General features: G+C 36.0%; 3 protein-coding genes and 2 long non-coding RNA genes across 7 annotated transcripts; 1 reads left to right on the forward strand and 4 right to left on the reverse strand.

Annotated features, from left to right (window-relative positions):
- The first annotated feature begins 1,724 nt into the window (after window positions 1-1,724).
- On the forward strand, window positions 1,725-5,133 carry LOC142545385 (cation/H(+) antiporter 15-like). Its single transcript, XM_075652554.1, is given in 5 exon segments — window positions 1,725-2,173; window positions 2,458-3,222; window positions 3,224-3,326; window positions 3,329-3,453; window positions 3,547-5,133. Coding segments are annotated over 5 exon segments (2,505 nt in total). The 5' UTR covers window positions 1,725-1,945; the 3' UTR covers window positions 4,831-5,133.
- LOC142545387 (uncharacterized) lies at window positions 4,366-9,769 on the reverse strand. Its single transcript, XR_012820262.1, has 2 exons — window positions 9,636-9,769; window positions 4,366-4,826 (listed from the first exon to the last, which is right to left on the reverse strand). It is a non-coding gene; the product is annotated as an uncharacterized LOC142545387 (long non-coding RNA).
- A 757-nt stretch (window positions 9,770-10,526) lies between these two features.
- On the reverse strand, window positions 10,527-11,679 carry LOC142545388 (uncharacterized). The gene is made up of 2 exons (XR_012820263.1): window positions 11,244-11,679; window positions 10,527-11,181 (listed from the first exon to the last, which is right to left on the reverse strand). It is a non-coding gene; the product is annotated as an uncharacterized LOC142545388 (long non-coding RNA).
- Window positions 11,680-12,608: 929 nt separating this feature from the next.
- On the reverse strand, window positions 12,609-15,196 carry LOC142545386 (autophagy-related protein 8f-like). 3 transcript variants are annotated; one of them, XM_075652556.1, is made up of 6 exons: window positions 15,083-15,196; window positions 14,505-14,582; window positions 14,359-14,414; window positions 13,683-13,735; window positions 13,066-13,184; window positions 12,609-12,926 (listed from the first exon to the last, which is right to left on the reverse strand). In XM_075652556.1, exons 2-6 carry the CDS (start codon window positions 14,539-14,541, stop codon window positions 12,823-12,825), a joined length of 369 nt encoding a protein of 122 aa, XP_075508671.1. In that variant the 5' UTR covers window positions 14,542-14,582; window positions 15,083-15,196; the 3' UTR covers window positions 12,609-12,822. The 3 variants fall into 3 exon arrangements, with proteins under 3 accessions (XP_075508671.1, XP_075508670.1, XP_075508673.1); XM_075652555.1 differs by having other exon boundaries at window positions 14,505-14,556; window positions 15,083-15,190; XM_075652558.1 differs by having other exon boundaries at window positions 14,505-14,556; window positions 15,112-15,164.
- Window positions 15,197-21,069: 5,873 nt separating this feature from the next.
- On the reverse strand, window positions 21,070-22,196 carry LOC142545390 (uncharacterized). The gene has a single exon (XM_075652560.1). It carries the CDS (start codon window positions 22,096-22,098, stop codon window positions 21,376-21,378), a length of 723 nt encoding a protein of 240 aa, XP_075508675.1. The 5' UTR covers window positions 22,099-22,196; the 3' UTR covers window positions 21,070-21,375.
- Window positions 22,197-22,200: the final 4 nt, after the last annotated feature.

Below are 22,200 nucleotides of genomic sequence, written 5' to 3' on the forward strand. Positions count from 1 at the left end.
TTAAGAGTGTGATAAATAATCTGGATGAGGAATTATTATTTTATCACATTTATATAACCTAATCATTCATAAGAGAGATCGACTTGGTTAAATAAAAATTCTAACAAACATGGACTTAGGTGGGTTAAAAAACCATAAACTCACCTAATCTTTCAAACCAAACATTGCCGAAGTTTATAGAATTCTGCATTAATGGTTTGGAATTGCTTTCTCAAATAAAGTGTTCTATGATTTATATGCCGGGGGTTGCAATAAAAAGCACATTCTGGACACCAAAATGTGTGATTTTGGAAATAATTTTATCCTCTCTTAACTAGAAATAGTCAAAATTTGCTCTGAAACATGTGGAGATCTTACGTTTGAAATCTGAGTAGGTTAGCCTCTAACTTGAGGCTCTTTCGTTGAGCTTTGAGCGTCTGTCTGTCTTTTCGCAAAAAATTTCCCGAAAATCCAGGCTTCGGTGGATAATTATAATTTTGGTTCTTATTATTAGAGCCTTTTGTTACGATAGAAATAAGTCAAACAACCAACCAAAAGGTATGTCCGAATCAGAACACGTAAATTGGTTTGATTTTTCGAGAAACTCATCCGCGAAATCTTTCAAATACTCCCAACACCTCCGCGTGGTCCGGAAACCTCCGAGCATCCGTCCAGGTATTTCGGCTTGCGGAAAACGGGATGATCGGATTGGGCTTGGGCCAGGCCAAATTATTAAATTGGGTCATAAGCCATAATGAGGAAATAGATTTTTATATGGTATGAATCCAATAAAAATTATACATAAAAAAAAAAACACTTAGTTTGATCGGTTGAGTTATACATAAAATTTAAAGTATATTTATCCAAATGATAAATATACTTTAAATTTTACTTTTATAAAATATAGATTTAACATTTTTTAATCATTATTTTAGTTTTTAGTCTCGGGTCTTTGTGAACTCAACTTGTTGATATCCAATCCCTATTTGACCCAAAAATATATTGGAAGAATATGATTAAGTTTTCATTAACTTAATTCATAACAGTATTTGAAAATGACAAATGAACAAAGTATATTTTATTTTTTAAAAGGTTATTATGCACAAAAAATGCTGATTTAAAAATCATATTCGTTTTCCTCAAATATTAAGAACGCTGAAAGCGCATCGAATCGCAAGCGTATGTGGGCGTATTTTTAGCCGAATACTAACTTGAAAATCGTTATGGTACATTGCAAGCAGTGACGGAGCCAACCCAAAGGCCGGGGTGGACTCCAGCCAAGACTACAATTTTGGGCTTAATTAGTAATATTGATTGTGCTTGTTTTTTAAAAAAAAATTTAGCCTTATATTTTTAATTTATTAAAAAATGTTAGCCCAATTTTTAGCCCATTCTTGAGGGTTTTTTCAGCCGTGGAAACAAGAATATGAAAGCTGCTAGTCTCGTTGGAAATTTCACGCAAAGACTGTTGTTCCCCCACAACCTTCGTTGGCTCAAAGGTCAGGTTTGTTCCCATCTGTGTCATTTAGCACATGATCAAAATAATTTCTGATTACGTCTCTGATTGCAAGAAGCATAATCCTAAATTAATTTTGTCAACAAAAGTATTGACCGCACGAGAAATAGTACCCTCATTAATCGGTCCACCACCCAAATGAACCTAACATTTTTCAAGCCACATCAACACCAAAAGATGCATGCAGCTTAATGATGTTCCTTCAGTTTCTGTTTCATTTTTCTTCTTTTATTAATCTAAAATCTTCATCTTCATGGAGTGATGATGCACTAGTTCAGACAATACATTAACGTGAAATAAATATCTAGCAAGTATTCGTTTTCGGTGACGAACACGCGTATATATATATATTCATACAAGGTTAGATCGCTATATGTATATCATATAAGGCCGGGCCAGAAGAGGAGGTGGAGGAGGAGGGTGCATTTTTTTTAATACAAATTTGGGAGAATGTCGTCGGAATATCCGGTGGCGAACCCCGCCAACAAAACGGAGGATACGATAGTATGCTATGCTCCGACCATGATAACCACCAACGGGATTTGGCAAGGCGATCACCCTTTGGATTATTCTTTGCCACTCTTCATATTGCAGTTGGCGCTCGTCGTAGTTGTAACTCGTATTCTTGTTTTCGCCTTGAAACCGTTTCGCCAGCCTCGTGTCATTTCAGAGATTCTTGTAAGTCTAGCTATTTTATCCTTTGTCATTTGCCTCAAGTTTACTCGATTTCATTGATGTGAATGGTTATTTTTGTTGAATTGAAAATCGACTGATTAATTGCCAATGTGCGTAACGAACTCCTAATAAGAGTTCCACAGTACAATGAAATGTGAAAAAAGAAACGTATATTATAGGAATAATTTGCCATATGAAGTAAAGTGCAGATAGTAAGACTAGGACTAGGGGACTTGATATCTTCTATTTCTAACAGTATTATATCGTTGTATTTCGAATTGCCGCAGGGAGGTGTGATATTGGGTCCATCTCTACTAGGACAAAGCACCCGATTCGCAAACACGATTTTTCCTTTAAGGAGTGTGATGGTTCTTGAAACTACGGCAAATGTAGGCCTTCTCTATTTCCTTTTTCTTGTTGGAGTAGAAATGGACATTGCTGTGATTCGGCGGAGTGGCAAAAAAGCTTTATTCATTGCAGTTGCGGGCATGGTTTTACCGTTTCTTGTTGGGCTTTCTTTCGCTACGATTCTGCATTCAGACACACATATCCTAAAGATGAGCACTTTCGTGCTCTTCCTTGGAGTTTCGCTTTCTGTCACCGCTTTCCCTGTGCTTGCACGTATATTAGCAGAGCTTAAACTTCTCAACACGGACATTGGAAGAATAGCCATGTCTGCGGCTCTGATTAATGACATGTTTGCATGGATTCTCTTAGCATTTGCCATTGCCATGGCTGAGAATGAGGCAATGTCTTTGGCTTCAGTTTGGGTGATACTGTCAAGCGTCGCCTTCATTGTTTTCTGTATTTATGTGATACGTCCGCTCATTTCATGGTTGATACGAAGGACCCCCGAAGGAGAATCCATCAGTGAATTCTACATCTGCCTCATACTCACCGGGGTTATGATATCCGGCTTCATCACAGATGCTATTGGAACACATTCTGTTTTTGGAGCTTTTGTTTTTGGCTTAGTGGTACCCAATGGACCTCTTGGTGTAACCCTCATAGAAAAGCTTGAAGACTTCGTCTCGGGGCTGCTGCTGCCTCTTTTTCTTCGCCATTAGCGGTCTCAAAACGGATATTACTTTGATAACGGGAGTGAAAACATGGGCCATTTTAGCCCTTATAATTGTTCTTGCATGCGCCGGTAAAATCGCGGAACGCTTCTCGTCTCTCTTTATTACAAGATGCCTTTCTACGAAGGGCTTACTCTAGGTTTTCTGATGAACACAAAAGGGCTTGTAGAGATTATAGTTCTTAACGTCGGCAAAGACCAAAAGGTATGAGATCGGCAGCTAATATCATCATATGATTAGCTCAAATTTTACGTAAAAATACTTGATGATTTCTGTGATGTTTTTACCATAATGCAGGTCTTGGATGATCAGTCTTTTGCTGTCATGGTAGTTGCAGCAGTGGTTATGACTTCTATAATCGCACCAATCGTCATCAAGATCTACAGGCCGGCTAGGAAATTCATACCCTACAAAAGGAGAACTATTCAGAGAACGAAACGGGATGGTGAGTTTCGTGTCCTCGTGTGCGTTCACTCTCCAAGAAATGTACCAACAGTCATCAACCTCCTTGAAGCTTCTCATCCTACCAAGAAATCCCCCATTGGAGTATACGTTCTGCACCTTGTCGAGCTCACGGGCCGTGCGTCAGCCATGCTTATAGTGCACAACACTAGAAAATCAGGACACCCAGCCCTCAACCGTACGCAAGCTCAATCTGATCACATCATCAACGCATTTGAAAACTTTGAGCAACAGGCCGGTTTCATCTCCGTCAACACCCTCACCGCCATATCCCCTTACTCAACCATGCACGAAGACATTTGCAGCGTCTCAGAGGACAAGAGAGTCGCCTTAATCATAGTTCCTTTCCATAAGCAACAAACAGTGGATGGAGGAATGGAAGCAACCAATCCAGCATTTCAAACAATTAACCAAAATGTATTAGCCAATGACCCTTGCTCGGTTGGAATCCTTGTGGACAGAGGGCTCAATGGATCAACAAGATTGGCTGCAAATCAAGTAGGCCACCATGTAGCAGTACTATTCTTCGGTGGAGCAGATGACCGAGAAGCATTAGCATATGCATGGAGGATGTGTGAACATCCCAGGATCAGTCTTACCATAATGCGTTTCCTTCCTGGAGAGAGCACAATGGAATCAACTCAGGAACGCCGACCTAATCAAAGTGGCCGCCAAATCTTGACGGTGGTGACCGATAACGATAGAGAAAAACAGCTAGACGAGGACTATATAAACGAGTTCCGGGCAAGAACTACGAATGATTCCTCAGTGGCCTACACTGAGAAAGTGGTGAATCACGGAGAAGAAACCGTAGCAGCGATAAGATCAATAGACACGATCCATGATTTGTTTATAGTAGGTAGAGGACAGGGCATGGCATCCTCGGTGACAGCTGGACTTACGGACTGGAGCGAGTGCCCCGAACTTGGTGCCATTGGAGATCTATTGGCTTCATCTGACTTTGCAGCCACATATTCGGTGCTTGTTGTGCAACAATATATGGGGATGGAGGCCCATGGAGACGCCATGATCGCCACACCCGACAGCCCAAATCAACACCAAGAACAACATAGTTTTACACTTCCACGAAACCAGGCTGTGTTTCACCCACAACCCTGAAAATCCATAACGAAAATGTAGAGGATTAGAGATATATAGAAACTTCAACAAGTTGTTTCTTCGTTTTATTTTGTTCATTCTTGATTTTGTGAATCTGTATAGATGTACAAAAAAGTATCGTGATCAAGAAAGTTGCGCACTTTACAACCTCCATATTCATGGTTGTATTTTTTGTGATTTGTGAGTGAAATAATTTCAACCAAATGACAGAAATTTAACAATGTGACAGAATATAATTCCAATTTCATACTTACTATATTCGATTTTTGTGAAGGAAAACCATACCGAGTAAACTCGGTATAACAGACTGTTGGAAATATGCCTTAGTTACGTTTTTTGCTAAATAATTGGTCAATTGACCAAGTCTTTAGGAAATAATCTTTTGAATTATTTTGAATTGATATTAGGAAGATATTTTCGGTTTCTGTTTTGTTTGTTTTAACTCTATACAAAGAGTATTGCAATGAATAATAAAATGAAGCATTCCAAATACATTCTTTTGTTGCTTTCTACCATAAACTTCTATACTCTTTTTTTTGCTGTAAAACAACAAAATGGTATCAGAGCTCTCTTCTTGAGGGACCTTTTGAGTGGAGTGAATCCAAACACATAACCCAGATTCAAGAATGGAAACCGAAACAAGTTTCTCTCATATAGCACCACCAATTTTTGATGGCGATAACTATCAAGTCTGGGCTATTAAGATGACAACATATCTGGAAGCATTAGATCTTTGGGAAGCTATAGAGGAAGACTATGATGTACAACCACTGCCAGAAAATCCTACGATGACTCAGCTTAAGATCCACAAAGAGAGGAAGACTAAGAAGTCCAAAGCTAAAGCCTGCCTATTTTCTGCTATTTCGAGCACTATCTTTACAAGAATAATGAGCTTGGAGTCAGCAAAGAATATTTGGGATTACCTCAAAAAGGAGTACCAAGGAAATGAAAGAACCAAAAATATGCAAGTACTCAATCTAATCAGGGAGTTTGAAATGCTGAAAATGAAGGAGACAGAAACCATCAAAGAATACTCCAACAAGTTGCTGGGTATAGTAAATAAGGTGAGGCTGCTTGGTAAGGACTTTTCTGATGAACGAATTGTGCAAAAAATTCTCGTATCTCTGCCTGAAAAATACGAGTCCAAAATTTCTTCGTTAGAAGAATCTAAAGATCTGTCAAGCATTTCCTTGGTAGAATTGGTGAATGCATTACAAGCTCAAGAGCAAAGGAGAATGATGAGAAGAGAAGAATTAATGGAGGGTGCTCTTCAAGCAAAGGCAGAAAGTTTAGGAGGAGGTAAAGATGGCAAAAACAAAGATTGGACCTATCCAACATGCCCATATTCCAAAAAAAACAAACCATCCTCAAAGGAGGTGTTGGTGGAGGCCTGATGTCAAGTGCAGAAAATGTGGTATTATGGGACACATGGAGAGGGTTTGCAAGTCCCAACAATCTGAAGAGGCAAAGGCTTCTACTGAGCAACATGAAGAGGAGCAACTCTTTGTTGCAACATGCTTCTCATCAAGTAGCTATTCTAACGATTCCTGGTTGATCGACAGTGGTTGCACAAATCACATGACTAGTGACCGAGAGCTCTTCAAAGAGCTTGATAAAACAATTACTTCCAAAGTAAAAATTGGAAATGGTGAATTTCTTCCAGTCAAAGGGAAATGAACTGTGGCTATAGAAAGTCTAACAGGTTTGAAATTCATTACTGATGTTCTATATGTGCCTAATATTGATCAAAATTTGCTTAGTGTTGGCCAGTTAATCGAAAAAGGCTTCAAAGTTATATTTGAAGACAAATGATGTTTGATCAAAGATGCAAAAGGTAGAGATGTGTTCAAGGTGAAAATGAAAGCAAAAAGCTTTGCTTTAAATCTCTTGGAGGAGGAGCAAATAGCATTTTCAATTACAGAAAGCAATGCAGAATTATGGCACAAAAGGCTTGGACATTTCCACCACGATGGACTTCTATATATGCAGAAACATAACTTGGTGAAAGGTGTTCCTTTGCTGGAAGACAAGCTATCTGATTGTGTGTCATGTCAATATGGCAAGCAAGCTAGAAAACCATTTCCTCAAATAACATGGAAATCAACACACAAGCTGCAACTTGTACACACAGATGTTGGAGGACCTCTTAAAATGCCATCTTTAAATGGTAGTAAGTATTACATTATATTTATTGATGATCATACCAGATTTTGCTGGATTTACTTCCTAAAAATCAAATCTGAAGTTGCTAGTATATTTTGGAAATATAAAGCATTTGTGGAAAATCAAAGTGGTTGCAGGATGCAGAAAATAAGGTCCGATAATGGGAAAGAATATACAAATAACATATTTGAAAAGTTCTGCGAGGAAGATGGCATTGAACACCAACTCACAACTCCTTACACCCCACAACAGAATGGTGTAAGTGAGAGAAAAAATCGAAGTATAATGGAAATGACAAGGTGTTTGCTGCATGAGAAGGAATTGCCAAAAAGGTTGTGGGCAGAAGCTGCAAACACTGCTGTTTTTTTGCTGAATAGGCTGCCTACAAGAGTTTTGCAAGAAAAAACTCCATTTGAAGCTTGGTTTGGTTATAAGCCAAAGTTACAGAATCTAAAGATTTTTGGTAGTCTTTGTTTTTCTTATGTGCCACAGGTAAAAAGAGACAAACTTGATAAAAAGGCTGAACCAGGAGTTTTTATTGGATACAGTGATTCTTCAAAGGCTTATAGAATTTTCCAACCACAAAATGAAAAAATTCTTGTGAGCAGAGATGTCAAATTTATGGAGGATAAACAATGGAACTGGGAGGAGTCTGTGAAGAAGCCATTGGAAGAACCATCACAGTATTTTGATGATGACATAGATGATGTTCCAGCTCGAGGTACAAGATCCTTATCTGATATTTATGAACGAAGTAATGTTTTGCTATTTTTGAGCCTGCAGAATATAAAGAAGCAGAGAAGGATGACAAAGTGGATTGAAGCAATGAAAGAGGAGCTCAAAATGATTGAAAAAAATGACACGTGGGAGTTGGTGGATAAACCTCAACACAGAAAGATCATTGGAGTCAAATGGGTCTACAGGACCAAACTTAATCCAGATGGTTCTGTGAATAAATACAAAGTCAGACTTGTGGTCAAGGGATATAGTCAAGTGTTTGGAGTAGATTTCTCAGAAACTTTTGCACCAGTGGCACGCTTAGATACAATTAGAATGTTGCTTGCTTTGGCTGCACAAAAAAGATGGAAGATTTATCAGTTGGATGTAAAATCTGCATTTTTAAATGGTTATCTTCAAGAGGAGATTTACGTAGAGCAACCTGAAGGATTCCAAGTCAAGGGACAGGAGGAGAAGGTCTACTTGTTAAAAAAGGCCTTATATGGTCTTAAGCAGGCCCCCAGGGCCTGGTACAATAGGATTAATGAACATCTTCAAAGTCTTGGATTTGTTAAAAGTCCAAGTGAAGCTACATTATATGTAAAAGGGACAAATGCTGACTTAATTATAGTTTCTATTTATGTTGATGATCTTCTTGTTACAGGAAACAACGAGGAAGTAATCAAAGAACTTAAAGTTGAAATGCTCAAAGTATTCGAGATGACAGATCTTGGTCTAATGTCCTATTTTTTGGGTATGGAGGTGAAGCAAGATCATGATGGAGTCTTCATAAATCAAAAGAAGTATGCAAGGGAAATACTCAAAAAATTTCACATGGAAGATTGCAAAAGCACCAGCACACCAATGAATGAGAAGGAAAAATTTAGCAAAGATGATGGAGCAGAAAGAGTTGATGAAAGCAAATATAGAAGCTTGATTGGTTGCTTGATGTATCTTACAGCCACTAGGTCAGAAATAATGTTTGCTGTAAGCTTACTTTCGAGGTTCATGAATTGTGCTAGTGAAGTGCATTTTCAAGCTGCCAAAAGGATTGTAAGATATATCAAGGGCACAACAAATTATGGCATCAAATATTCTTACTGTCAGTTTTTTAAGCTTCATGGTTTTTCTGATAGTGATTGGGCAGTTTCTCTTGTTGATATGAGAAGTACAACAGGTTTTTGTTTCAGCTTTGGATCAGGTTTTTTTTCGTGGTGTTCAAGGAAGCAAGATGTGATAGCTCAAAGTACAGCAGAGGCAGAATATGTAGCAGCCAATGCTGCAATAAATCAAGGAATTTGGATAAGAAAAATACTTGCAGACTTACACATGGAACAAAATGAAGCAACACAGATTCATGTAGATAACCAAGCTGCAATTGCAATTTCAAAAGATCCTGTTTTTCATGGCAAAACCAAGCACTTCAAGATCAAGTTGTTTCATTTAAGAGAAGTACAAAAGAATGATGAAGTCAAATTGTGTTATTGCAAGAATGAAGATCAAGTTGCAGATATTTTAACCAAAGCTCTACCAAAAGCTAGATTTGAAATGTTGAGAAACAAATTAGGTCTATGCAGCTACTAAGGCAAGGAGGAGTGTTGGAAATATGCCTTAGTGTTACGTTTTTTGCTAAATAATTGGTCAATTGACCAAGTCTTTAGGAAATAATCTTTTGAATTATTTTGAATTGATATTAGGAAGATATTTTGGGTTTCTGTTTTGTTTGTTTTAACTCTATATAAAGAGTATTGCAATGAATAATGAAATGAAGCATTCCAAATACATTCTTTTGTTGCTTTCTACCATAAATTTCTATACTTTTTTTTGCTGTAAAACAACACAGACTCATCTACACTGTAACTTTCGTTGACAGCAGAATCATTAATTTTATTATTTTGCACAAAACAGTAAACTCGGCCGTTGACCTGAATGGAGGCTCTGGCGGAGCTAGAGAGTATCCAAACCCAGATCCTCCACCGGATATCGGACCTCGAACGCTCTCATTTGCCCCAACACTTCTCCCGATCTCTCTCACTCTCCCCAGCCACCGGCCCCTCTGGCGCTGCCAATGCCGCTGCCGGTGTCACCACCGAAGGCCGCCTCCACCATACTCTGCGCCAACGGGGTTTGAGACTTCGAATTCAAACGCGTCCCCTCTGATTACTACTCCTGGCATCTCGAAGCCCGCCGAGATGTCCTCTCTGCCGCCTCCATTCATCATCTTTGCAAGAGCATTGTTTTGGTACTTGCTTTTCGTGCATTCCCTTTGTTTATTTTTTTAAAATAAAACAGATACGTGAAGTAACATTTATTTAGCTTTGTGTTGAACAGGTAAATACTCAAGCCCCTTCAAATGTTACTGATTGTAGTGATCGGAATTATTCCAAGTATTATGTGGTCGTTGTTCAGGTGACAAAAGTTATTTAGTGTACTTGATTTCTTATGAGATCAATCGCATGTTATGAACAACAAAACTCGTGATTTATGGCTCATTTGTGTTTCACATAATCTCATGTGTTGCAGTATACTGCTCGATTTAATGCTGAGACTGTCAAGAACTTTTTGTACACACTCAACGATGGCAAGATATCAAAAAAGAAAATCAATAGTAAGTTAACAAGTTGCAGCGTTTGAATTGATGGTGTTTCAAATTGCTATGTCATTGCACGTTTGGATTCACTTTTTTTCTTTTTTGTGTGTGTGGAATGGGAGGAGAAAATGGTGTGGCATAGAGATTTTATGGCAAAAAATTGTGTGTTAGTCTTGTATCTGTGCGTATGCTTTGATAACTGTCCATGAAAGTTATGTTTTTGTAGAGGTTTGTGGAGTTCATATAATGTCAATGCATTAGTTTCATTTTCTGCTTTATTGTGAGATTATTTTCTTTTATCCTCATTTTCTGCCCGGCATCATTCACACAGCCAAAAAATATGAATTTGTCTTCATTGTCAACTTTGTGGAACTCATCTCATGTCAAGAAATCGATTTTAACCGTTGAGACTTATCTGAATTGATTGGCCTATGTTTTACCCCTCGATTCTTGCTAGTAATACTTGTTTTTAAACGATATGTAGTTGTATGAGGTAAGTTACACCTAAACGGGATGACTGGCAGAGAAAACAAATAGGCCTAATTGCTGAGGAAAAATTCTTAAGAGCTGTCTTGAGATATTGTGAGTAGATTACATAAAGCTTGGGAAATAATTTTGCTTGACCTATTCTAGATCATCTACAAGCTCATGCAATATCTCGTTCATTTATGTGCCCCTAGAAATTAGTTTTTATTGCGAAGATATCAAAATCTAGTTGAGCTGCGACATGACATATAGATGCGTATGTCTATTTTTTCTGATTTGACCACTTCAAAGTTGTATGCACCAAAAAAAAGGTCTTGAGGTTATTTTACCGATCATTTTTTGAAATATGATAATATTCAAACTTTTGCAGTGAGGCTTGCTCCAGAAGCAACATCCTCAATGTTGACTGGTTATGAACGCAACGGAGTGACCTGCGTTGGCATGAAAACCGATATACCGGTAAGTAGCATTTTTGTTCTTCTTGAATGGAATTCAACATTTTTGACAAGCATGTGAAAGTGGTCAATTTTGCTTTAACGTGGTTAATGGATTTTGTGACCGCATTAATCATGTCACTTTGGTGTCTGTGCTGTGATATCAACTTTCTTTATGTGGTTGAACATAATTAAATGATTTGTGTGTATCTATAACCTTTTGATGTAATAATCGTACTTAGACAAATGACGTTTATATATATTGCTGAACATTGCAAGTTTACTGTTTATGGTACCATTTACTGTTCCTTGAATTTTGTGGCTAAATTTATACTCATGAACCTGGGAATTATCAATTATTGCTTTGATGTGATTATAATAGTATGCATGTCTCTAAACAATATCATGTTTTACTGTACCTAATGTGGGGTGAACTGACTGAAATATGGTCGGGTGATTTTGGATGAAGCAATTGTGAAGCTCGAACCAAATTCCTTCTGGTTGGGAGGTGGGGAAATTGATCTTAAGTTGGGGGATCAGGACTTCACAATTCATTGACTTTGTAAAGCCATTTGTTTGTCAACTGCAGCAGGAGTTGAGAATTGCATCTGTTACCTCTTTAATTAATGACAGTGCAACCTTGTTTGTTTCCACGGAAAACAACACCGTCTGTTACTAGGTTCCCTTCACCTAGCGGTGTTTTGAACTTGATCGTTCTTCGTCAAACCAAGATCTCTTCCATCTCTACGATCTTTGGTCATTTCACAAACTTAAGATTGATCCTTAGAGTGGTCGTAGCGACGGGATTGATGGATTGATACGCTGGAGTTTTATTTTTACTAGTCTATGTTAATTCAATTTTTTCATTTTCTAAGTTTTTGAGAGCGATAAGAATATTCAGTACGATATATTGTATAATCCTCTATTTGTAAGGTGAAACTGTTTCCACTTTCTACGGTTTTTGGAGTTTTCAATACCTAAAATACTTCCTACCGCCCCGGACAAAACAATGCGACTCCATTTACAATTAACATGTTTCAAACCAAAGAAGTGACTATTTTTTGGTCCCCATCGTTAGGACCTACAAATTATTATGGTCATCTTTTTCAGCCTATTATTTCGTCCTCACTTATGAGGTCCACGTAAAAAATAATGAACCTCACATGTAAGAATAAATGTGAGTGTCCTTAGATATACAGTTAGGGCAATGCCCGAAGGTAGGTCGAACACAAACGTTTCTTTCATGTGCTTTCAACGATGAATTAATATCAGGTACCAGACGTGTTTAAAATAAGGCAAGGGGCCTTCCTATCACATAGCAGTGGGAAGTCCAATAGTCCCTTGTCGAGAATTAAAACAATTTTTGTGTGTGAAAGCACACGCATCAATTAAGAAAGAGAGAACAGCATAGCATATCCATATTAAGAATATTAGGAAAGACAGTCATCGTTCATGGTCTTCGAGACTTGGAAACTATATATATACGTAATTTACCCAAATATCCTCACTAGATATGATAAGCACGGGAACAAGATTATCACCACATATATAATAGAAGCAGGTATAGTAAAAGAAATCAAAGCCTGATGTAATCAAGTGCAGCTATGGTAGAATCGGGTTCCCAAATGTGTTCTCTCCGCTGTAGGTTACATAAAGGAAACCATCTTCATCCTGCTTTGCCTCATACACAGTCGACATTAGAGCGCCTGAACAAGAAAAAAGCAAGCAGCATGATACCAGTAATGGACTTGAGCAATCACAACCATTCATGTCAAATTGCAATTGCCAACAGCCAAATGTGTGCGTGTGTATACGAATATGTGTGTATTTTAAATAAAGCACTACCTGTTGGCGGCAACACATTGTCCATAAATATGAAAATTGCTTTTTCGGCACTCAGTTTGATCCTCTTGCGTATCACATAGACAAACTGTCCAACAGTTAAGTCAACCGGCACTAGATACCTGTAATTGTCTAAATTCTAAGCAAAACAGGTTTACAAGTTTGAAATGAACTAGAGAATCAGGAAACTAGAGGAAATGAATTAATTGGTATGCACAATATATTCACTAAGCCCATCAAGTTCTATCCTTGCATGAAACTAGAAGTCAGACAAATACAAATGAATAATGAGCTACCAAAAATAAAATGGATGGTTGATTGATAATGTCATGAATTACATCAATCCTAGTGCCTTCCAAAACACACATCTATAAGCTCATCGAAGAAGTCAGGAAGTTCGCATAGGGGGCAAAACAAAACGACAGCAATTTTGGGGGGAAGGCAAACATGATTGGGTAAAACGAAGCCATTTTACTACTCAACAGGGTTCTCCTTTTAGGTGAACTATTTTATTTCCAACAACTCCAGGTACAACTCATCACCGTTTTAAGTCGAGAAACCCGAGTAAAAAACAGCATCATATTTAAGTTGTAATTGCAAAAGGTAGAGCCGATACTAACTTTTTCTTGTCAATATTGGGGATACTACTGTTTTCTGCCTTCTCAACAATTACCTACATCATAAAAACACAAGTCATGGATGAAATATTTAAAATTCTGCAGCTTCGTAGGTCGTTTAATGGCGCTGGATTTTTCAGAATCTTGAAAACAAACTCCAAAAATTTTGAAACATCACCATATGTAAGATATCAGAACCTACGATGTTTCAAATTTATAATAAACCAAGGTACACTTCACCCATGTAAAAATACAACTTGAACAGTCCCCACCCCTGCGGAGGAATCCTCATCGATTGAATTATATTTTAGTCTTGATTCCAAATATTGACTGCAGATACACTTCACCAATACAAATTTGTTTCCAACACTTATGCAATGTTAATGATCGACTTATCAGTTCACCAATCATTTGATAGTATATCGACGGTAAATTTATCTTTTCATATGCCTCGAAGCCAAGGAAACCCGAAAATATATTGACCGAGGAAAACCCTTCACCCTTGAAGCTTAGAACTCAGTCCTATAGATTTGAAACCTTGATTAAGGTTCAAAACATGCTCAGATTAGTGGAGAACTATAACATAACCACGGATAAAAATTTTGATCCAAAGTTCCAAACAAGCAAGCAACCGAAATTATAATTATCCACATTTCGAAAAATTTGACTAAATTCGCACCGGAATTCTATCTGGGTATTTCTCCCTGATTCTAGCAGCTTCAGCACGTCTTTTCGCTGAAAAATAATTGAGTTGGAAATTAATTATGCAATAAAAGAATGGGAAATTCAATTACAAAGTTGAAGAGACTAAATTAAAGCACAAACCGAGGTCATGCTCTTCCCTGAATGAACCCTTTGCCATTCCACCCGAATTTTACTGATCAAAGTTTTAGAATTCACATTCTTAAATTCAACATATAATGAAGAAAAATAAGTTTCATAAAAAAAAAAATTAAGTAGTGTACAACTCTTCGAGATTAACGGTGAAAAAAATAGAGACAAATAAACAGACACTAGAAAACCCTTCAGCTAAATTCCAGCAACCCATCTACAAATAACCAGTTAAATATAAATATATGATTCGGAAGGAACGAAAAAAAAACCAAAGAAAGAATTTTAGAGTAAAATAAAAGAAACCGATCAAAAATAGCACAAATTCAGAGTTTTCATCTACAAATAACCAGTTAAATATAAATATATGATTCGGAAGGAACGAAAAAAAAAACCAAAGAAAGAATTTTAGAGTAAAATAAAAGAAACCGATCAAAAGTAGCACAAATTCGGAGTTTTTTTTTTAAAGCAAAGAAAGAAGTTCAGATTAAAATAAAAGAAATAAATAAAAAATAGCACAAAAATTTAGCGAATTCGGAGTTCAAATGGCTCTTCAAGAAAATTAAACTTACACAATAGCAGTGATCAGAAAAGGAAGAACCTTTTACTCTTTGAAAGATGACGGTTGAGGAGAGTAAAGGGAGTGGCAGCTGAAGGCGTATCTAATAACAGATTTTGGCTTTTTACTGAAAATACAGCATTTGATTTTATATATTTTTTACACAGGATGATCGACATCATATCATATGAGATAAATTTAAAAAATTATCAGATTATACGAGATGATCATGAGTGATCATCTCGTGTAAAAAATGCACATTATTTTGTGCTGTTGAATGCTGTGTTTTCAACAAAATAAATGATCTAAATCTTTTTTACGGACCTTCTTCCATAATATTTATGATGATTAAAAATATTTTTATATATAACTTAAATAAAATATTTATGTCACAAAATTAATAATAAAATTGTATGTATTTTTTTGATGTAATTTAATATACAAATATTATGCCTTATGAACATATAATATAATATTTATTTTTTGAAATATTTTATTTTAATTCCATATGTTTTTTTTTATTTAAATATTTTGTGATTTTTTTATAATTTAAAATTAAACATACCAAAAGATCATTTGTACGACCCCTCTTTACATAAAAATAGAAATAGATATACCCACGTGTGTAAAGGAATGGAAATACTATTAAATTATATATTTTACTTTATATTTTTATTTGTACAATACAATCTAATTAAACAAACTTGGAAAACAATTATTACTAAAATTGTATATATTAAAAAATATTTTATAAATAATGAATTATTTATAATAATTTTTTTAGAAAAATTATTATTAATTTTTATTTAAATTAAGCTGAAAACATTCTCCCAACTTATAAGATTTAATTATTTATAATATATTTTAATTAATATATGACAGAATTAAAACCCATGGTTAACAAATATTTGATGTTGTAACGATTTTACATGTACAAATTGATAAAACAATAAGAGTGGTTTTGGAGAATTTTTTTAAAAATTATGAATTTGCTCGGGAAAAGTGTAAAAAGATCTAATTTTATAGGAGTTCGATTTTTAAAGTCCGAATATTTAACTTAATATTTTATTTGTTGTAAGATATATTTTTTTATATGATTATTTAGAAAAATACCATAATCATGGCTTTATAAATTAACCAAAACAGATTCATTAAAAACGTCACCTACTAAAAATCCAAAATACGGTAGAATAACTGAAAAGACAAAATTCCTAGAAAGCGTAACCTATTAAATGTGGTATGGTATTAATTGATATATAATAAGTTTTTTTTAAGACGGTTTCACGAATCTTTATCTGTGAGACATGTCAATCCTACAGATATTCACAATAAAAATTAATACTCTTAGCATAACAATTAATACTTTTTCATGTATGACCCAAATAAGAGATCTGTCTAACAAAATACGACTCGTACGTGAGACCGTCTCACACAAATATTTGCCTAGTTGATACAATCGGTTTTGAATTAAGTGACATCTTCTTATCTGTGGTGTGCATGCCATATATAAATGTTATTTTTCAAAAAAATCACATTTAGTTTCTCAATACAAAGACATGAATCAAGATCAGGTTTTATTAAATAAATCTAACATTTTAATGAATTATAAATTACATTTTATTTAATGGAAACACAAATATACAGAATAGATAAGTTTCAAATATTATTATCTATACTATTTTATTTTATTAAGTTTGAGATATTTCGAGTAACTATGGTGTCATGGTCTATTTTAATAATTATATATATTAATAAAATGTTAAAACTTTAATGCAAGTTATATGTAGTTCAGCGAATAGAGTCATTATTTTTTGGGGTTTAGGTTATATGTTCAATTCTTATTGATGTCATTTTTTATTCTTTTATTTTTCAATTTATTTTTTAATTTATATATCAAAATTACAATGTAGTCCCTCATTATTTCTTATAATTATATTTTGATCATCATTTAAATATAAATCAAATGAATTATAAAAAATAATTGTCGGTGTACTAGTTATAAATAAATTTTCGGGCTTTTGCATAACCCTCTTTGCGATAAAGATAACGACTTTAAACATTAGCATAATGAGAAGAAAACTAAATCAACCAAACATTTATAGTTAAAGCAATCTTACTTTATGACATCTGAGCTTAAATAGAGACTGTTTTGTTTATTTTTAATGTGATTCTTTTATATATTATTTTGAAGTGGGTGTCTTGAGAAGTAAAAATAGGAAGTTTTTAGAAATAAAAATTTAAAGTTAATATAAGCTAAAATTTGAATGTTTAAAGAAAAATTGTTTCAAAACTTAATTTTTATTAAAATTATAATAATATCCTTAATTTATACATCATATATCTTTTAAATTATCTAAATTTTGGTACTCACACCATTGATAAAGTATTTATATAATTATTATGATTTTTTGAATATTTTATATGAAAAGTAATTTATTTTTTTGTAACATGAATGCTTGAAAATTTAAATAAGATTAATAAAAAAAGCACATGAAAAAATTTGTATAAATGCACATAAATAAGTTTTTTATAAAAATCTCGAAATTCAAATTACAAAAAAATGCTAAATATTTTTAAAAATAATGCATATAATAAAATATGATTGGAATTTTATAAGTTTCATTTGAAACTCTTATAAAAAACAGGTGTATAAATAAAATTTATGGTTTTACAAAATTTCTTAAGATATTTATAAAAATTAAGAACAATCTTGTTTTTAGCTTTTGGTTAAAAATTGCGGAAGTTGACATTCACAAACATTTCATAGCGCTTTCACTTAGTTAAAATCTAAGAAGTGTTTATTAAAAGCTACTCCAAACACTATCATAATAGGATCCCACTTGAAAAATATATCCCCAACACCTTGGTATCTCAATGGAATAAATTAGAACGAACTGAGAAGAGATCAATAAATAACGAACTCCCACGGGATCACATGTGACAAATAATGGTCCGGTGGAAGTAACTAATCTAACAAAGGGCTTAGGCACTCGTCGTCGTGTACGAGTTGCATGTATATTTCTATGGAAGAGCTAAACAAGATATGCCTAGCTCCTAAAATAATGCAACACATAAATAGCCTCAACACTCCTATTATTATTACTTTTTTTACACGATACGCATGTATAATTCTGGTGAAGTACTGAATTTTGAGTCATTACTTGTAATAGAGGAATCACAAATCAGAGGATCTTTCTCTTGGCTTAATGAACGCCATTCGTTGATGCAAGCCAATTGTTCTGGGTCTGAACTTGGCAATGGCTGGCAACTAAGAATTTCTAAGATTTTTTCTGATTTACCAAGAAGAAGAATACCCAAGTGGACGATTTCCTCTCTTTCTTCGATGCTGCTCTGGTGGCATTTTATCGATATGGCATGTTGCAGGTTCGTTAGACCAGGCCTTATTATGTCAGTGATCATGGCGGTAAGTCTTTCGAACATCGCTTCGCTGCACTCATTCAATTTGTGACCAGCATGCTAGGATCAAATGCTTATCACCAAGCCAAAAACTATAGTTGTTAGCCAAGACGCAACTTTATTTTCTTATATCATGTGGCAGCGCATAGTGCACCTACTTAGTTGTTAATAGGTCAGGCTGTTAGGTCCATGAGTCCGAGGAGGTGTGTGTCTATCTACATATCCCTTAGAGATCAGTCTTGTCATTTTCTTACCGTCGGTCATGTCCCTATCAGAGACGGTATTATTCGTTAAGATTTGGTGTCACTCTTTTACGGCACACTTAGGCAACCAGATCAAGCGACGTAATGTCAGCATCTTGACATATGAGAACTTCCTGAGAGGATATTTATTTCAACACTACTCTCACTCATGCATGCTTAATCCAACATAGTAGTCAGCAAAAGGGTTTGGCACACTCGACACATTGAATTAGCAGCCAAGAGCAGGCCTGGCCATTTTGATGGGTTGTCCCTCAAACAGCCTCTTATAGTCAATCTTTCAATGTTCTGAAAACTTGTATGTCCGAAAGTTCTGAAATATGTGTCTAGGGCTCTTTCCTTGGAGCGCCATTTCATAAAGTTCCACATCAAGTCACTTGTAATGGAGCTCTACTCCGCCCCACAGAACTTGTGTCGCTTTTCTGACATTGACAAGGTTTCTTTTAATGTCCAGATTATTTTCCACGACCCTAATGTAGATAAGGTCTTCATGTACGTAATTTATTAGCTCTTTCACATAATGAAAGTCGTTATTTTATTATTTAAAAATAAATCAAATTAACTCGAGTTCAACCTGATCAAAATCGAATTTTTTTACTACAAGAAATGGGGATTAAAATTTTTACTACCAGAAATGGGTTATTTTTACATCGAGTAGATCTGATAAGAAATCAAATCAACTTAACCAAGGGACAGAAGACTTTTTGGTGGATGCGCAGCCATACGTTTCTCTCAATAATTAAATTAAAGGGTTTGGGTTGTAAAAAGGTGTCACGCATGACGCATTTGATAGTTAATTTTTATGGATGAAGTTGACCCCAACAACGTTAACAATGGCTAATTCTCGTGACTTTGACTTTATGGTCAGATACTTGGCTTTCTCGTAACTAACGATTGATGAATGGACTTGTTAAGCTGGGCTAGCTTGATAATTAGTGGCTCGGGCTGCTCTTGGGCTTTCACCAGGCTGGATGATGGACTGCTTCGCGGATTCGGCCCATTCGACACCTGTCAACCAAAACTTTGCCTACTTCTAACCCTCGATGCTGCAGCGATGTTACCAACTAAAGAGTTTTGCTAGCTAGCATTGTTACCAGCTAAAGATAAGGTATTAGTTTATATTTTGTACAAGACAAATTGTTTGAGTATTAAATGACCGCTGAGTTTAGTATATGAGTTGCATAATCAAGCTAGGACTTGATATTTGTGTCACGATTGCATGATTTTATTGCTAGGATGCGTTTTGCCACATGCCATTATGCATTTTACATTTGAAAAATTGAGCCAGATGCTGTCATTTGTTACCTTATGCATATGACTGCATGCGTCTTTTGCCATTCATTGTCTTGTATGAGTTATATATATTTTAGCCTCGACCCTCTGATTTTCTTACAGGTGTTGGATTGAGGTGGCTATGGGAATGCATAGATGACGGCTCATACACCACCATGAGACCCACCATGATCCTGGTTGGAAGGCGGCCGTAGTTGCCTTGATAGGGAGTGTAAGCCCCCACGTCAAAGCACATCTTCAGGCACCGTCAGTCGTTCACTTGTACTTTTATAACACAAGACTTGTCTTTGATACCCAATGCACTCGAGATTCTTCTTATACGCTTACTTCTAATGATACATACCCCAAAACATGCACGATATGACATTTATGATTCCAAGCACTCCCTCTATGCATGTTAGCAGCAGGGAATAAGTACAAGAGAAAACTTACTCTAGATGATATAGTAACATGCATGTCCAAGGACTGAACTTTTACAGATTACAAGAGTTTATTTCTTCGATAAAGTAGGCATGTGAAAAAACACGATATTTTATATATCTTATAAAGTCCAGAGAAATGCACAATAAACCAAAGCTCAAATTCCGCCTTCAAAATAATGTAAAATTGAAGAAACAGATGAGATATTAATCAACGATATACTTGCAAGAGGGGCGAAGCTGATCCAATCATTAGAAGCTCAAGACTCAATGCTCAGCACGAATCACAAAGTGAGGAGTCTTATTAAAGTGAAACCAACTCCCCCCAAGGATAAGTATGATAAAATCTAGATGTTCAAACAAAATTTCACATAGATTACCAAATATCTATTATTGAACAACAACAAAAACAAAAACTCGGGTTTCTCTAAATTCAGGGCATGTTCTAAAAGCAATTAGAGCCTTTACATAGCATCAAAATTGGGGCTTCGCATTTAAGGGACACTTCATTGAATGGCAGAGCCGTGGCTTATGTCAAGCGGCCACAGCTGAACCTCACCGAGTCTTGACACAGGAAGCACGCGGGTTTTCAACAATCATGATCCAGTCTATACCACGAAAAAGGAAGATCATGCCCACACACACAAAAATGAAGTGAATTACCAAAAAAGCTGCATGTGATAACAATACTGCCTTGAAGAACAGATAGGATCCTCTAAACAAGTGGGATTAAACCTAATGAAATGAAATAGCATTGAAATGGATGGCGCTCATTTCACCAAGGTTCTGCACATTGAATCCAAGACATGTTTCCTGATAAAGAGTTTCAAATTTAAGAGTAGTTTCATCATCATTAATAAAAAATAACCAACATTCCATACATATTCAATTTCGGAACACTTTACATTACAAGCAAATTAGCTCCTCTTTCTGGAAGAAAACCCTCTCTCTCTCCTTGACTTCTCTACAATCAATGCCTTCTCCCTCTCCTTCTCCGTCCTCTCTCTCTTCAACCTCTCCTCCCTCAACTCTTGCAAACTCTTCTTCCCACCATTACCCTTTCCCCTCTCCTTCGATGTCGAATCATCTTCAAAGTCCTCTTCATCATCGAGATTGTTCTCATCGATGGCTCTCTTCTCCATATACCACGGTAATTTTACACCTTTCCCTGCAACCCCATACCCCATCCTGTATTTCTCATCCTCCGGACCAACCGCCCTCGCTTCCTCAACCTTCTTGGCCTTCTTGTTACTGCTATTATCACTATCCCTCCAAAATTTGCCCTTTTTTACTTCACGTTTCCCATCACCAGGTTTAATCGGGTCGAAAATCCGAATCCCTTCAAACAAATTAATGTGCCTTGAATCAGACTCCGGTTCTTTAGGGAGCTCCGTAGGGATTTCGGTCGGGTTGGAAGCTGGCTTATCTCTGTCAACTTGATCAGATGAGTTGGATAAGCCGCGGGCTTGGCGGAGCTTCTCCAGCCGCAAATCAGCATCACGTTTCCGGCTTTGCTCGCGCTTAAGCTGCTCTTCCCTGGCAGCGGCTTCCTCGTCGCGCCGGACTTTCTCTCGATTCTCGTAGTTGTAAACGTTCCACCGCTTTTGAGGCAGGATGTTTAAACCACCATGGCCGCCCATGGTTCGAGGGAATGGGAATGGGAATTGAGAAAATCGAAAAATGGATCGTGAATATGAACCCTAATAATTGGAAGGGAATTTTAGTGTCGGGTAAATTGATAT

Source organism: Primulina tabacum, chromosome 5 (assembly GCF_025594145.1).
Source record: "Primulina tabacum isolate GXHZ01 chromosome 5, ASM2559414v2, whole genome shotgun sequence".
Classification (NCBI taxonomy): Eukaryota; Viridiplantae; Streptophyta; class Magnoliopsida; order Lamiales; family Gesneriaceae; genus Primulina; species Primulina tabacum.